General features: G+C 42.0%; 1 protein-coding gene across 3 annotated transcripts in view; it reads left to right on the forward strand.

Annotated features, from left to right (window-relative positions):
- LOC138662842 (oocyte zinc finger protein XlCOF22-like) overlaps nucleotides 1–7877 on the forward strand; it is a 35636-nt gene extending 27759 nt beyond the window's left edge. The window contains exons 7-8 of one of the 3 annotated variants that reach the window (XM_069748818.1): nucleotides 1698–1796; nucleotides 5491–7877. In XM_069748818.1, coding sequence (XP_069604919.1) covers nucleotides 1698–1796; nucleotides 5491–6854 — 1463 coding nt within the window. In that variant the 3' untranslated portion in view covers nucleotides 6855–7877. The remainder of the gene's footprint in view (nucleotides 1–1697; nucleotides 1797–5490) is intronic. The other 2 variants (XM_069748819.1, XM_069748820.1) reach the window with 2 other exon arrangements.
- Nucleotides 7878–16767: the final 8890 nt, after the last annotated feature.

The raw sequence follows: 16767 nt of genomic DNA on the forward strand, positions 1-16767 counted from the left end.
AATTATCCAAAAAGAAATTAACGTGGTGGTGTGTTTTTCTTGGGTAGTAAACGGAAGGGTTTAAGAGGGAGCAGGGTAGTTGGGGGTTGGGGGATGCCTTACAGAAAGTATCCTTTATTGGCCATACGCGGTCAAGAGGGGGGGCTGTATGGGGCGCAGCTGAAAGGAAGCCCCCACATGACTGCGTTGCCATAGGGAGCAGTGCAGTAGGTTTTTGAAATAAAAGAAAGGGGTCCCGGGATTGGTAGAGTAGGATTGGGGGGCGGAGATTTTATGCAAAGGGAAGGTGGGGGCTTGGGAAAATGCGGGAAAAGGGGATCAGTTACTATTAGACGGGCGAAGTGAGTCCCTCCCACCCTCCCTGTTTGGTGGTATTATGAGGCAATGTATTCTTAGTTGAGGTCTGTGGATTGGCTTAATTCTTATTTTGTATATAAAAAAAAAATTATTTTTTTCTGTTCAACTCATTGAGGGTAAAGAATTTTGTATTATCGTCACAGTGGCGTTGGCGGGGGTGGGGTTCTTGGAGTTGGTGATGATGCTTATAGGGTTGATCTGGCTTTTGTTATGGGCTCTGGACGGGGTGTTTACCTCGGGAGCTTTGTGGTTGGTTTGCCCGAAATGGGTTACATGGTGCCCTCGAGCTGGTGGTTACGGCTGAGGGTAAATACGTGTTTTTGGTTAAAGTTTTGGGTAGGCTCTCTGCCTATTATGAGCCAGATTTTTTAGCTCCAAGAGCGCCCCCCTCGAGGTTTTTTACATTTACAATGTTTACATGTTGTTATTTATGTATTTGTTTGTTAATAAAAATGGCCGCTCTGGCCAAATTATCCAAAAAGAAATTAAAGTGGTGGTGTGTTTTTCTTGGGTAGTAAACGGAAGGGTTTAAGAGGGAGCAGGGTAGTGGGGGGTTGGGGGATGCCTTACGGAAAGTATCCTTTATTGGCCATACGCGGTCATGGCTGTCTACTAAAGGTTTCTTCAGCTGCGGGGGCAGATGTGAAGCATGTAAATATGCAGGAAATACCAAGCAATTTATTAAGTGAGGCCTGAAACCATGGTTATTGGTGACTTTATGACTTGCAGTAGTACATGAGTCACATACATGGTTACCTGCAGTATCTGTGATCGCTCCTATATCGGGGGCACAACACGAGACCTCCGGCAGCCTCAGTGAGCCCCTCAGGGATCAGTGACCAGAGACCTAATCCCTCTAATGTATCCAGACATTTTATCAGGTGCACGGCGGTGATCTGAGCGGTTTCCAGCTTTTCGGAATGGAAACGGTCAGCAAGCCCAGAAGGGGCGGCGCTTGGCGACAAAAACTCCTTAGCCGAGAAACCCATTGGATCCTGATGATGGAGACCGCCCGTCCCACCGGTGTAAATAAGCGCAGATAGAATATTGTGTTATTAATATTGATCACTGAACTCTTGACTGTGTATAATGACAGCAGCATATTGTTGGGTTTAAGTTTGTATTTTTGTACTGGTGAAAGAGTGTTAATGTTGTGGGTGTGAAATAACTGAACCATGTGATGGGGCGTTTTATATAAACCCTGACTCACTGGTATAACACTAGGTTATGACTAAGGGGCATATTTGGCCCTGAAATGCGTAAAGCGGTGTCTGGGACCCCTGCTATTTATGCCATTTATGCCATTTTTCTATTCTCGGTTGTCCATGCTTTTAATGAAGATTTTGCAGTAAAGCTTCTTGTAGTGCAACCTCTTGGTGCTGGATTTTTTACTACTTGTTGGATTTTCCTGGGATGGCAGCCATGCACAGAGTGGACAGGTGAGCTGAAAAAAGACTTTTTTATTTACTTAACCCTCAACTGGTGAGGTGGGGTTTGCCACAGCCCAGGGAATTTTCGTTCGGCTGCCATTCATTGAAAAATGCTGTTATGACGATACATGTCTCATTAGCTTCCATCCATTTCCTTGTCAACAGGATGTCGTCAAGGCCTCTTTTGGCCACGCATAACAGAGCTAGCTGTCGCTAAGTGCTGTCTTGGCCTTGCTGAACCCCACATCACCACTCATGTACCGTATATACTCGAGCATAAGCCGAGACCCCTAATTTTGCCACAAAAAACTGGGAAAACTTAATGAATTGAGTATAAGCCTAGGGTGGAAAATGCAGCAGCTACTGGTAAATTTAAAAAATAAAAATAGATACCAATAAAAGTAAAATTATTTGAGACATCAGTAGGTTAAGTGTTTTTGAATATCCATATTGAATCAGGAGCCCCATATAATGCTCCATAAAGTTTATGATGGGCCTCATAAGATGCTCCATACAAAATACGCCCCATAGAATGCTCCATATTAAAATATGCCCCATATAATGCTGCACAAAGGTTAATAATGGCCCCATAAGATGTTCCATACATTATGCCCCATAAAATGCTCCATAGATTATGCCCCATAAGATGCTCCAAAGATTATGCCCCATAAGAAACTCCACATCACCAGTTGCGTGACAAAAACCCCACCTCACCAGTTGAGGGTTAACAATTTCAATGACCTTTTCCTGATAATCAAGGGAAGTATCTGCATTTCCGGCTTCTTTGTATAACACAAAAGAATTATATGAGGCCACCTGAAACAAACAAATGACTAACTTTTTATACCAGGTATATGATTTTCTTGATACCTGGAATGGCTGTAGAACCTGGTCTGCAAGGTCCACACCCCCATATATTTGTTGTAGTCAATGACAGACACAGGTTTAGGAGTAGTAGATCCCTGTTGGTCTGTAGTGGCCCTTGTGGCATCTGTGTGGATCGAGCTCAGGATAAAAATATCTTTTTCACACAGCTTTCCATTGTGTAAAGCCCCTGACTGCCCCTTTCAGATCTTTTTTTTGACCAATGATTGTGGAATCCCCTGACGTTTTTTGCAAATGGTCCCACAAGGCCCCATGTTATGTTCAACCAGACTTTTAAATAGGGGTTTGCTGGTGTAGTAGTTGTCAAAATACAGATTGTAGCCTTTTTGTAAAAATGGAGTTATCAGCTCCCAAACGATTTATCCAGATGTCCCCAGATAAGTAGGACATCCTGGTGGGTTTAGTTGGCTATCTTTCCCTTAAATGCGAAAAGCTGATGTGTATCCGGTTGAACTCTCGCACATTTTATAGAGCTTTATTCCGAACCTTGCCCTCTTAGAAGGAATAAATTGCTTGAGGTGCAGTCTTCCTTTGAATTTTACAAGGAACTCATAAATGGAAATGTTTTCTGTTGGGGTGTAGAGCTTTAAGAACTTTTCTGTCAAGTTTTCGATGATGGGTCTGATTTTGAATAGTCTGTCATGTTCTGGGGCATTTCTGGGCAGGCATTGACTATTGTTGTTAAAATGCCAAAATCTTATGAGCATTTCATAACGAGTCCTAGCAAGAACGGCAGAAAACATTGGGGTGGCTTGAACAGGGCGGTTTGACCAATAGGACCTAATGGTCATTTTTTTTTAACAAGCCCCATAGCGAATGTAAGTCCTAAATATTTTTTCATTTCTAGGACATTAGTTGGTGTCCATAAATTTGACCTAGCATGATAGGATTGTTGATTCTGGCTGATGAATTGGGACACATATAAATTTGTTTGTAGGATAATATGCTCTAGCAAGTTATCTGTCATAAACAGATTAAAAAAATGAATAGGTCCAAAATTTTCCACCTCCACATTTATACCAGGAATGGCATTAACATTATGGATGACTGGAGTAGCCAAATCCGAAGCCTCCCATCTGGGAAATGCTACATCAAGAGGCAAAGCCCCTTGGACATTGGTGTGCACCAATTCACGAGCACTAGGGACAGCGCTAGTACTGGGCATTGTTCCCTGAGTTGGAGAAATTTCTCCAGAAGTGCTATTTGTCCTTCTTGTTGTACTGGTCCATGTGTGTGAGGATGGACCAGAATCACTGCTCATTTCTGATCTATCACTGTCACTGCTACTAAAGCCCTCGAAATCCACATCGCCGTCTGGCACTGCACTTTCTTCACTGTCAGAACATAAAAGTGCATAAGCCTCCTCTGCACTATAATACTGACGGCCCATTTTATTCGTTTTTATTTTTTCTGGAAATTGAAAACTCTGATGTGACGTGACCAAATTATTGGGGAGACAATTGAGAAAAGACTAATTCTTTAGCCTAAACCTAACTTTAGAACAAACCCTAACTTTAGCCTAAAAGTAACCCTAACAGTAACCCTAACTTTAGCCTAACAGTAACCTTAACTTTACCCCCAACACTAACCCTAGATATAGCACTAACCCCAACCTGCCTTATCTGTTTTTTTTACTTTATAACAAGATCGCTGACTGACTCAGCTGTTGCCAGCAGCACTTGTAACACTGTTTCTCCTCTAATCTCTCACTGACAGGAGATCTGAGGAGTAACAGCGTTTTTATGAGGCAGATCGCCCGGGGAAAGTTCATTGCTACAACCAACTGTCCTAGTCATTTGTCTCATTGGCTGGTGTGATGCTGATGTCATCAGGACCTGAACCAGTCAGGTCTCGATGAGGTCGGGGGTCACAGTAAGCTTTGTGCGCCGACCGTAGGCAAACGTTGGTGCTGCACAAAGCCCTGCTAGCGCCGATATTTATCTACTGTTGGCGATCACGAAGCGCTTGAGTTAAGGGTACCATCATTTCTGTCCAGGCCTATTTCATGAGTTGTATTTTTAATTTTTTTTAATTTTGTGTAAGCATGGTTGAAAAGCAATGTCTGACTTACATTTGTTCATTTTCATAGATTAAAATTTTTTATTCATTATTACTTTTGTCAGATTCAAGTTATTTCTGTGACCATTGTGGGTTTCTTCTGTCATTAAACGACGGGTACCAACAATTTAGACCACGTGTGCAGGAGGAATGAATATTTTGACTCCATATCCACTTTCTGGAAATTAGCACGAAGTGGATGTTGGAGAGTGAAAATTACACACCTGCCATTTTATTACCCAGATTGCTCAGATTGTGCTCCAGGAGACACACATCACAAATTAAGTGGAGTCTTCTCACTAGAATATTGGTAAATACAGGGATCCTAAATGTTGTTTGAGCACACTGCAAGACTCAGAAGTGAGAGCGGATTTTACTGGATTGGTTTATAGAAACTCTGTTACTTTTCAACAGCCTTTGAGCCACTAATAGTGTGGGAACCTATGTTTTTCCATTGACAGATTATGGACCTGACTGTGGACTTGTTTTTTGTGAGATGAGAATTCGTATTATTTTCGCCTACATAACATTGATTGGTTTCTTTTTATTCGATATTTGGGAGGCAGAATGAACAAACAGTTGAACGCCACACACTACTGGTTCATCCAACAAGGTTTTCTATTAGATTGTGAACTGTCATTGTCTTGGTAAATAAAGTTTTTTTTACATAGCTTGCCATTTTATGGACAGTTTAAGTATAAATGTTCAAAAATGTAAAACTCAAGGATATTCTATTTAAAAAAATTGTTTTTTATCTTAGCAGATGACTGTACCAGGAGATCAGAGGGACAGCCGACATCTTCAATTTTTAAATCTGATGATCTTCAGATCCTACAAGATACAACTGAAGTGAATGCCATTACTCCAGATATATCATCATCCCTTCACAGCAAAGATCTGTCATCTGATCCTATGAAACAGGTCCCATCTTCTGATTCAGTACTGACTACTAAGGAAAATCAAAGTCACAAAAAAGGCATTAAAAAACAAACTGTTCCTAAAGCAAAGAAGCCTTTTTCATGTTTAGAATGTGGAAAATGTTTTAACAAGAAATGGAATTTTGTTAGACACCAAATAACTCACACAGGGGAAAAGCCTTTTTCCTGTTCAGAATGTGGGAAATGTTTTAACCAGAAAGGGAGTCTTGTTACACACCAAATAACTCACACAGGGGAGAAGCCTTTTTCATGTTTAGAATGTGGGAAATGTTTTACATGCAAAAAGCATCTTGTTAGACACCAAATAACTCACACAGGGGAGAAGCCTTTTTCATGTTCAGAATGTGGGAAATGTTTTAAATGGAAATCAGATTTGGTTCATCACCATAGAACTCACACAGGGGAGAAGCCTTTTTCATGTTCTGAATGTGGAAATTTTTTTAAATGTAAATCAGATTTGGTTCATCACAATAGAACTCACACAGGGGAGAAGCCTTTTTCCTGTTCAGAATGTGGGAAATGTTTTAAAGGGAAATTGTTTCTTGTTAGTCACCAGAGAACTCACACAGGGGAGAAGCCTTTTTCCTGTTCAGAATGTGGGAAATGTTTTAACCAGAAAGGGAGTCTTGTTAGACACCAAAGAACTCACACAGGAGAGAGGCCTTTTCCATGTTCAGAATGTGGGAAATGTTTTACCGACCATGGGAATCGTGATGAACACCAAAGATCTCACAACACAGGAGAGAAGCCTTTTTCATGTTCAGAATGTGGGAAATGTTTTAACAACAAATTACATTTTGTTAGACACCAAAGAACTCACACAGGAGAGAAGCCTTTTTTGTGTTCAGAATGTGGGAAATATTTTGCCTACAAAGGGAGTCTTGTTAGTCACCAGAGAACTCACACAGGGGAGAAGCCTTTTTCATGTTCAGAATGTGGGAAATGTTTTAACAACAAATTAAATTTTGTTAGGCACCAAATAACTCACACAGGGGAGAAGCGTTTTTCATGTTCAGAATGTGGGAAATATTTTGCCTACAAAGGGAGTCTTGTTGGTCACCAGAGAACTCATACAGGCGAGAAACCTTTTTCATGTTCAGAATGTGGGAAATGTTTTAAATGGAAAGTGCTTCTTGTTAGACATCAGAGCAGTCACACAGGGGAGAAGCCTTTTACATTTTCTTAATGTGAGAAATACTTTACTTGGAAATCAACTGTTAATAAACATCAGAGACGTCACATAGTGGAGAAGCCTTTTTATGTTCATAATGTTGGAATAGTTTTAACCAAAATTGGGTCTTCTCAAATGGGTTGTCTCTTGTCATTCCTCATGTTTGCTGACAAAAAAAAAGGATGCAACTGAATTTTATTCATTCAAAATGTAAAACTATACCCATAATTCACCCCCTGAAGGTTATTCAGTAGGTGACTAATAGAAAAAACATGTACCCTACAGTTCAGTATAGGGTCATTCCATATCAAGTGATCCAAATATGAATATTTTTTTTACCTCACGTCTTTAGATTTTTTTTTTATTTTTTGTTTTTATGAAGTACACCTTTAGTTTATTACAAATGAAAAGTTTTGAATTTTTTTCTTCATCGGTTAATTTTTTACAGATTTTTAACGTTTCAAAAAAGCACGGATTTTGGCCTGGTATAGCTTTACATTTTTTATCATATCTCGGGCTAGAATTAAGATAAAGAGGTGGAAGAAGCATCATTTTTCTCAGAACGGTACCGGCTTTAATTTCATATGTAACAAGACTATGTTTCTTTATATTTTGTTTTGGAGAAATCAAATTCAAAAACTTGATGCGCAATTGTGAAAAAAACATATGTTTTAAAATTGTGAAAAAATGCATGTGTGTTACTTGTGTTCTTGTTTATATTTGTACAGGGATTCAACTTGGGACCTCTCAGATTCTTTTTTTTTTTTTAAAGCCTTGAATCATCTGATTTTAGGTTTGTGAGTTTCTTCCTTTTTTCTTTTCAAATTACAAATTATTGCACTCAACATTTATAGGCAACAATAAAGAAACACAAAAAAACAAATACCGAAGTGCCAGAATAAATACATCTTATTCATCATAACACAACTTGTTCAGTGCATTCAGGTTGAAAATGCTGAGCAAGAAAAAAGAAACAAGGTGATCATAGCCTCAAGTGTGGTTTTCTAAATACAGTCTGATCCCAATTATATGTTAAAAACCAGATTAAAAGAACCAATATTTTTACGACCTATTTATACATGGAACAATGTTTTTTCTATTATATCACTAAACCTGTCATTCATGAAGTGTTTATGAATAGTACAGTAGTTAAATCCTTGTTCTATAAAATATGAACTAATCAAACAATTAACCCCTTCATGACCCAGCCTATTTTGACCTTAAAGACCTTGCCGTTTTTTGCAATTCTGACCAGTGTCCCTTTATGAGGTAATAACTCAGGAACGCTTCAACGGATCCTAGCGGTTCTGAGACTGTTTTTTCGTGACATATTGGGCTTCATGTTAGTGGTAAATTTAGGTCAATAAATTCTGCGTTTATTTGTGATAAAAACGGAAATTTGGCGAAAATTTTGAAAATTTCGCAATTTTCACATATTGAATTTTTATTCTGTTAAACCAGAGAGATATGTGACACAAAATAGTTAATAAATAACATTTCCCACATGTTTACTTTACATCAGCACAATTTTGGAAACAAAATTTTTTTTTGTTAGGAAGTTATAAGGGTTAAAATTTGACCAGCGATTTGTCATTTTTACAACGAAATTTACAAAACCATTTTTTTTAGGGACCACCTCACATTTGAAGTCAGTTTGAGGGGTCTATATGGCTGAAAATACCCAAAAGTGACACCATTCTAAAAACTGCACCCCTCAAGGTACTCAAAACCACATTCAAGAAGTTTATTAACCCTTCAGGTGCTTCACAGCAGCAGAAGCAACATGGAAGGAAAAAATGAACATTTAACTTTTTAGTCACAAAAATTATCTTTTAGCAACAATTTTTTTATTTTCCCAATGGTAAAAGGAGAAACTGAACCACGAAAGTTGTTGTCCAATTTGTCCTGAGTACGCTGATACCTCATATGTGGGGGTAAACCACTGTTTGGGCGCACGGCAGGGCTTGGAAGGGAAGGAGCGCCATTTGACTTTTTGAATCAAAAATTGGCTCCACTCTTTAGCGGACACCATGTCACGTTTGGAGAGCCCCCGTGTGCCTAAAAATTGGAGCTCCCCCACAAGTGACCCCATTTTGGAAACTAGATGCCCCAAGGAACTTATCTAGATGCATAGTGAGCACTTTGAACCCCCAGGTGCTTCACAAATTAATCCGTAAAAATGAAAAAGTACTTTTTTTTTCACAAAAAAATTCTTTTAGCCTCAATTTTTTCATTTTCACATGGGCAACAGGATAAAATGGATCCTAAAATGTGTTGGGCAATTTCTCCTGAGTACACCAATACCTCACATGTGGGGGTAAACCACTGTTTGGGCACATGGTAAGGCTCGGAAGGGAAGGAGCGCCATTTGACTTTTTGAATGAAAAATTATTTCCATTGTTAGCGGACACCATGTCGCGTTTGGAGAGCTCCTGTGTGCCTAAACATTGGCGCTCCCCCACAAGTGACCCCATTTTGGAAACTAGACCCCCCAAGGAACTTATTTAGATGCCTAGTGAGCACTTTAAACCCTCAGGTGCTTCACAAATTGATCTGTAAAAATGAAAAAGTACTTTTTTTTCACAAAAAAATTCTTTTCGCCTCAATTTTTTCATTTTCACATGGGCAGTAGGGTAAAATGGATCATAAAATTTGTTGGGCAATTTCTCCCGAGTACGTCGATACCTCATATGTGGGGGTAAACCACTGTTTGGGCACTCGGCAGGGCTCGGAAGGGAAGGCGCGCCATTTGACTTTTTGAATGGAAAATTAGCTCCAATTGTTAGCGGACACCATGTCGCGTTTGGAGAGCCCCTGTGTGCCTAAACATTGGAGCTCCCCCACAAGTGACCCCATTTTGGAAACTAGACCCCCCAAGGAACTTATCTAGATGCATATTGAGCACTTTAAACCCCCAGGTGCTTCACAGAAGTTTATAACGCAGAGCCATGAAAATAAAAAATAATTTCTCTTTCCTCAAAAATGATTTTTTAGCCTGGAATTTCCTATTTTGCCAAGGATAATAGGAGAAATTGGACCCCAAATATTGTTGTCCTGTTTGTCCTGAGTACGCAGATACCCAATATGTGGGGGTAAACCACTGTTTGGGCGCACGGCAGGGCTCGGAAGGGATGGCACGCCATTTGGCTTTTTAAATGGAAAATTAGCTCCAATCATTAGCGGACACCATGTCACGTTTGGAGAGCCCCTGTGTGCCTAAACATTGGAGATCCCCCAGAAATGAAACCATTTTGGAAACTAGACCCCCAAAGGAACTAATCTAGATGTGTGGTGAGGACTTTGAACCCCCAAGTGCTTCACAGAAGTTTATAACGCAGAGCCATGAAAAAAAAAAAAAAATTATTTTCTCAAAAATGATCTTTTAGCCTGCAATTTTTCATTTTCCCAAGGGTAACAGGAGAAATTTGACCCCAAAAGTTGTTGTCCAGTTTCTCCTGAGTACGATGATACCCCATATGTGGGGGTAAATCACTGTTTGGGCACATGCCGGGGCTCGGAAGTGAAGTAGTGACGTTTTGAAATGCAGACTTTGATGGAATGCTCTGTGGGCGTCACGTTGCGGTTGCAGAGCCCCTGATGTGGCTTAACAGTAGAAACCCCCCACAAGTGACCCCATTTTGGAAACTAGACCCCCAAAGGAACTTATCTAGATGTGTGGTGAGCACTTTGAACCACCAAGTGCTTCATAGAAGTTTATAATGCAGAGCCGTGAAAATAATAAATACGTTTTCTTTCCTCAAAAATAATTATTTAGCCCAGAATTTTTTATTTTCCCAAGGGTAACAGGAGAAATTTGACCCCAAAAGTTGTTGTCCAGTTTCTCCTGAGTACGCTGATACCCCATATGTGGGGGTAAACCACTGTTTGGGCACATGCCGAGGCTCGGAAGTGAAGTAGTGACGTTTTGAAATGCAGACTTTGATGGAATGCTCTGTGGGCGTCACGTTGCGTTTGCAGAGCCCCTGATGTGGCTTACCAGTAGAAACCCCCCACAAGTGACCGCATTTTGGAAACTAGACCCCGAAAGGAACTTATCTAGATGTGTGGTGAGCACTTTGAACCCCCAAGCGCTTCATAGAAGTTTATAATGCAGAGCCGTGAAAATAATAAATACGTTTTCTTTCCTCAAAAATAATTATTTAGCCCAGAATTTTTTAATTTTCCCAAGGGTAACAGGAGAAATTTGACCCCAATATTTGTTGTCCAGTCTCTCCTGAGTACGGTGATACCCCATATGTGGGGGTAAACTACTGTTTGGGCACATGCCGGGGCTTGGAATTGAAGTAGTGACGTTTTGAAATGCAGACTTTGATGGAATGCTCTGCGGGCATCACGTTGCGTTTGCAGAGCCCCTGATGTGCCTAAACAGTAGAAACCCCCCACAAGTGACCCCATTTTTGAAACTAGACCCCGAAAGGAACTTATCTAGATGTGTGGTGAGCACTTTGAACCCCCAAGTGCTTCATAGAAGTTTATAATGCAGAGCCGTGAAAATAATAAATACGTTTTCTTTCCTCAAAAATAATTATTTAGCCCAGAATTTTTTATTTTCCCAAGGGTTACAGGAGAAATTGGACCCCAAAAGTTGTTGTCCAGTTTCTCCTGAGTACGCTGATACCCCATGAGTGGGGGTAAACCACTGTTTGGGCACACGTCGGGGCTCAGAAGGGAAGTAGTGACTTTTGAAATGCAGACTTTGATGGAATGGTCTGCGGGTGTCACGTTGCGTTTGCAGAGCCCCTGGTGTGCCTAAACAGTAGAAACCCCCACAAGTGACCCCATTTTAGAAATTAGACCCCCCAAGGAACTTATCTAGATATGTGGTGAGCACTTTGAACCCCCAAGTGCTTCACAGACGTTTACAACGCAGAGCCGTGAAAATAAAAAATCATTTTTCTTTCCTCAAAAATTATGTTTTAGCAAGCATTTTTTTTTGATTCACAAGGGTAACAGGAGAAATTGGACCCCAGTAATTGTTGCACAGTTTGTCCTGAGTATGCTGGTACCCCATATGTGGGGGTAAACCACTGTTTGGGCACACGTCAGGGCTCGGAAGTGAGGGAGCACCATTTGACTTTTTGAATACGAGATTGGCTGGAATCAATGGTGGCGCCATGTTGCGTTTGGAGACCCCTGATGTGCCTAAACAGTGGTAACCCCTCAATTCTACCTCCAACACTAACCCCAACACACCCCTAACCCTAATCCCAACTGTAGCCATAACCCTAAACACAACCCTAACCGCAACACACCCCTAACCACAACCCTAACCCCAACACACCCCTAACCATAACCACAACCCTAATTCCAACCCTAACCCTAAGGCTACGTGCCCATGTTGCGGATTCGTGTGAGATATTTTCGCACCATTTTTGAAAAATCCGCGGGTAAAAGGCACTGCGTTTTACCTGCGGATTTTCCGCGGATTTCCAGTGTTTTTTGTGCGGATTTCACCTGCGGATTCCTATTGAGGAACAGGTGTAAAACGCTGCGGAATCCGCACAAAGAATTGACATGCTGCGGAAAATACAACGCAGCGTTTCCGCGCGGTATTTTCCGCACCATGGGCACAGCGGATTTGGTTTTTCATATGTTTACATGGTACTGTAAACCTGATTGAACACTGCTGCGGATCCGCAGCCAAATCCGCACCGTGTGCACATAGCCTAATTCTAAAGGTATGTGCACACGCTGCGGAAAACGCTGCGGATCCGCAGCAGTTTCCCATGAGTTTACAGTTCAATGTAAACCTACGGGAAACAAAAATCGCTGTGCCCATGCTGCGGAAAAACTGCACGGAAACGCAGCGGTTTACATTCCGCAGCATGTCACTTCTTTGTGCGGATTCCGCAGCGGTTGTACAACTGCTCAAATAGAAAATCGCAGTTGTAAAACCGCAGTGAAATGCGCAGAAAAACCGCGGTAAATCCGCCATAAATCCGCAGCGGTTTAGCACTGCGGATTTATCAAATCCGCAGCGGAAAAATCTGCAGAGGACCAGAATACGTGTGCACATACCGAAACCCTAACCCTACCCCTAACCCTAACCCTACCCCTAGCCCTAACCCTAACCCTAACCCTAACCCTACCCCTACCCCTAGCCCTAACCCTAACCCTACCCCTAACCCTACCCCTAACCCTAACCCTATTCTAACATTAGTGGAAAAAAAAAATTTCTTTATTTTTTTATTGTCCCTACCTATGGGGGTGACAAAGGGGGGGGGTCATTTATTATTTTTTTTATTTTGATCACTGAGATATAATCTATCTCAGTGATCAAAATGCACTTTGGAACGAATCTGCCGGCCGGCAGATTTGGCGGGCGCACTGCGCATGCGCCCGCCATTTTGGAAGATGGCGGCGCCCAGGGAGAAGACGGATGGGACCCCGGCTGGATCGGTAAGTATGATGGGGTGGGGGGGGAACACGGGGGGGGTGATCGGAGCACGGGGGGGGGGAATCGGAGCGCGGGAGGGGTGGAACGGAGCACGGGGGGCGTGGAACGGAGCACGGGGGGGCTGGAATGGAGCACGGGGGGGTGGAACGGAGCACCGGGGGGGGGTGGATCGGAGTGCAGGGGGGGTGATTGGAGCACGGGGGGGTGATTGGAGCACGGGGGGAGCGGACAAGAGCACGGGGGGGAGCGGAGCACTGGACGGAGGGGAGCCGGAGCAGTGTAGCGGCCAGATCGGAGGGCTGGGGGGGCGATCGGTGGGGTGGGGTGGGGGCACACTAGTATTTCCAGCCATGGCCGATGATATTTCAGCATCGGCCATGGCTGGATTGTAATATTTCACCCGTTATAATGGGTGAAATATTACAAATCGCTCTGATTGGCAGTTTCACTTTCAACAGCCAATCAGAGCGATCGTAGCCACGAGGGGGTGAAGCCACCCCCCCTGGGCTAAACTACCACTCCCCCTGTCCCTGCAGATCGGGTGAAATGGGAGTTAACCCTTTCACCCGATCTGCAGGGACGCGATCTTTCCATGACGCCGCATAGGCGTCATGGGTCGGAATGGCACCGACTTTCATGACGCCTACGTGGCGTCATGGGTCGGGAAGGGGTTAATAGTAGGTTTTTACACTGGCCTGTTATCATCAATGTGTCCTTTCTAGCGGGTGAAATGTAATCTTGTCCATAAGCTCTTACTAGCAATGGCCGTTTCCTTTTGTGTCAGAGTATGCACGGCCGGTCATGGTGTTTGGCTCCACCTGAGTTATATCGGATTTTTGTTAACTTTTACAATGTCTGATTTTCTTGGATACACAAAGGACGGCACTGGACCAGAAGGTGCAAAAAGCCACTTCTACTTCTTCATTTTCACAATCTTTGGAGAGTCCAGTAGCCGCCAGCGCCGATCATATTCACAGGTCACATCACCAGTTGTGTCATCCATTGCCGATCTACCACGTCATGGACTTCACTGTCTTTATTTCCACTACATGGGATGACAGTCCGGTATTGCTGAGTCCCTGTGATGGGTTCTGCTTCCTGTAACCGAGGTTTTCACAAACTCTCCTCCTCTTCATAGTCCTGGTTTGTACAATACATGAACTGAATGCTAAGTATATTTTTCTCCCTCCATTTGAGGAGTTTCCTGGGTGTTAAGAGTTGGTGTGAATACAGCCTGTGGAGGCTCGAGCTGCCGGCCGGTCATCTGCTCAGCAGTCACTGTCTACCCCTGGTCATTCTCAGCCCTAACAAAGCTTTCTCCTCTGCCCCCTCCTGCTTCTAAGCTGTAACATAATAAAATAATACAGTAATATCTAACAATCATGGATTATTTATTAAATCTAGACCCCACACTGTTAGACCACAGGCTGAACAGATCTGAATGCGAGATTTTCGAACACTGTAATAGTTTTATTTTTTAAAATATGATCCCATCACGATCCTATATTGAATTTTGGTACAGATGTGGATAGGAGCATGGCAGGCACATGTGCAGTTTTTGACATTTTGAAATTAAACGTTTTTTTTTCAGAAATGCGTTTTAAAATTTTGCCTTTCCGTTTACATGGGAAAAATATTAACAATACTCTTGTGACATATCTGGTGAAAGCCTGTACAGTTCTGAGAAGAATGGTGTTTATTTTATTTCTCTATCTTTTTCTAGCCTAAGTTATGAGGAGAAATGTAAAGGCAGGCAACACCGAAATTCGCACTTTTTCCGAACTTTGAAAATCAATTAAAAAAAAAAATCTAGAATTTTTTTTCTTCACATTTTGCATAACAAAATCTCAAAAGAATTAAAAATATAGAGGTAAAAATCATTGGTTCACTTGACATGGAATGACCCTATATAGGGTGAGGTGACGTATGCACCTTCACTCTCCAAGCCTCTCATTTCTACTGGTTTCATCGTCCTCACCAAAGGCGACTCATCAGGAAACTATTTAATATTGACCTATATTCAAACAATACTAGACAGAAAAAAAACTAAAGTCATGTATCATGCTACCCGAAACAGTCAGAAAACCAGCCACATATTGGCAGATCCCAGACCTCAAACTATATACTTCATAAATTTATACGCCACCCCAGTGTCAGGAATAGATAGTATGTGAAAATACAGTATAATTCTTGTGTTTTTCTCCTATAGAAACTGCCCTAGTTTTGTATTGTAACAGCTGTTAATTAGTAGTGCAAACAAATTGTCCTAGACCCCGCTCAGGGTAGGTTAGTATAATGGTTGTCTTTTTTTAATGTTTTCTGATGGGGCCAATCATACCAGAATAGGGATGGTGCCCTGCATACTAGGATAGAAATGAGGGGGCCATGTGTATCAGGATATGGATGAGGAATCCATGCATACCAGGCTAGGGATGAGGGGACCATATATGTTGGGGCTGGCGGAACTCACCGAGTATAGGAAGGAAACAACAAGGTGCGTTCGCAGCCCAGGGTCCACCGTGCAGAGATATCTGCTGCAAAGTAATTGGCGGCACTATATGGCGGTATAAGCGAACTCTGTTACTTTACAGAATCGCAAAGATATGAAAATGCTGTGCTGTTGGAATAAGTTTAAATGCAACAACTCCATTCCTGTTGTAGTCTGCATTGAATGTCTATGAGTGTTCATTTGTCAGCTATGCTGTGATTGTTAAAGTTTGTACAAAAAGGTCAGAGGACTCTCACTGATTGCATCATTCTGCTGCTGTTTCCTTCACAGAGAGACATGTGTTACATGGACTAGATTATATCGGTAGTTACTGTCAAAGCTTTCTTATTTTGTTCCAGTTCAAGCTGCATATATTAAACACAGTTTGCCTTACGTTGGATTCTGCTGCTTATATGAAGTAACACGCGCTGCTGTGGTAATACTCCGGCTAACAGGTTATGGGCCCAGCCACCGGAAAGTAAATGGTAAAAAGCCCAGTCACCGGAATAAGCAGCGAGCCAAGCGCAGACAGCACAGAGGAACCCCCGGAATACAAGGACACCGGAACGCAAAGGTACCGCAGTGTACAGAGCACCGGACAGCGCAGCTTAAAGGGCCAGTAACAAAAAAAAAAAAAAGGTACAAGAGACAAGAATGTCTACAGAAAGGAATGCAGTGAAGTACACAGTGCCAAGTCTCACAAATCACAATTACAGCTCCTGGAAATTCAAGGTAAAGATGTTACTTATAAGAGAGGGTACATGGAAATGTATTGAACAGCCTGTGCCTGACCCAGTACCGGGTGATTGGCTAGAGACTGATCAGAAAGCACAAAGCACTATTTCCCTCAGCATAGATGATAACCAGATTGTACATGTATGCAAATGTGATACTGCAAAGAAAATGTGGGAAGAATTACAGAAAGTGCATGAAAGGTCAAATCTCAGCAATAAGCTATATCTTATGAGAAAGCTGTATCAGTCTAAATTAAGTGATGGCCAGCATATGCAGGACTATATCAG

This window comes from Ranitomeya imitator, chromosome 2, assembly GCF_032444005.1.
Source record: "Ranitomeya imitator isolate aRanImi1 chromosome 2, aRanImi1.pri, whole genome shotgun sequence".
NCBI lineage: Eukaryota > Metazoa > Chordata > Amphibia > Anura > Dendrobatidae > Ranitomeya > Ranitomeya imitator.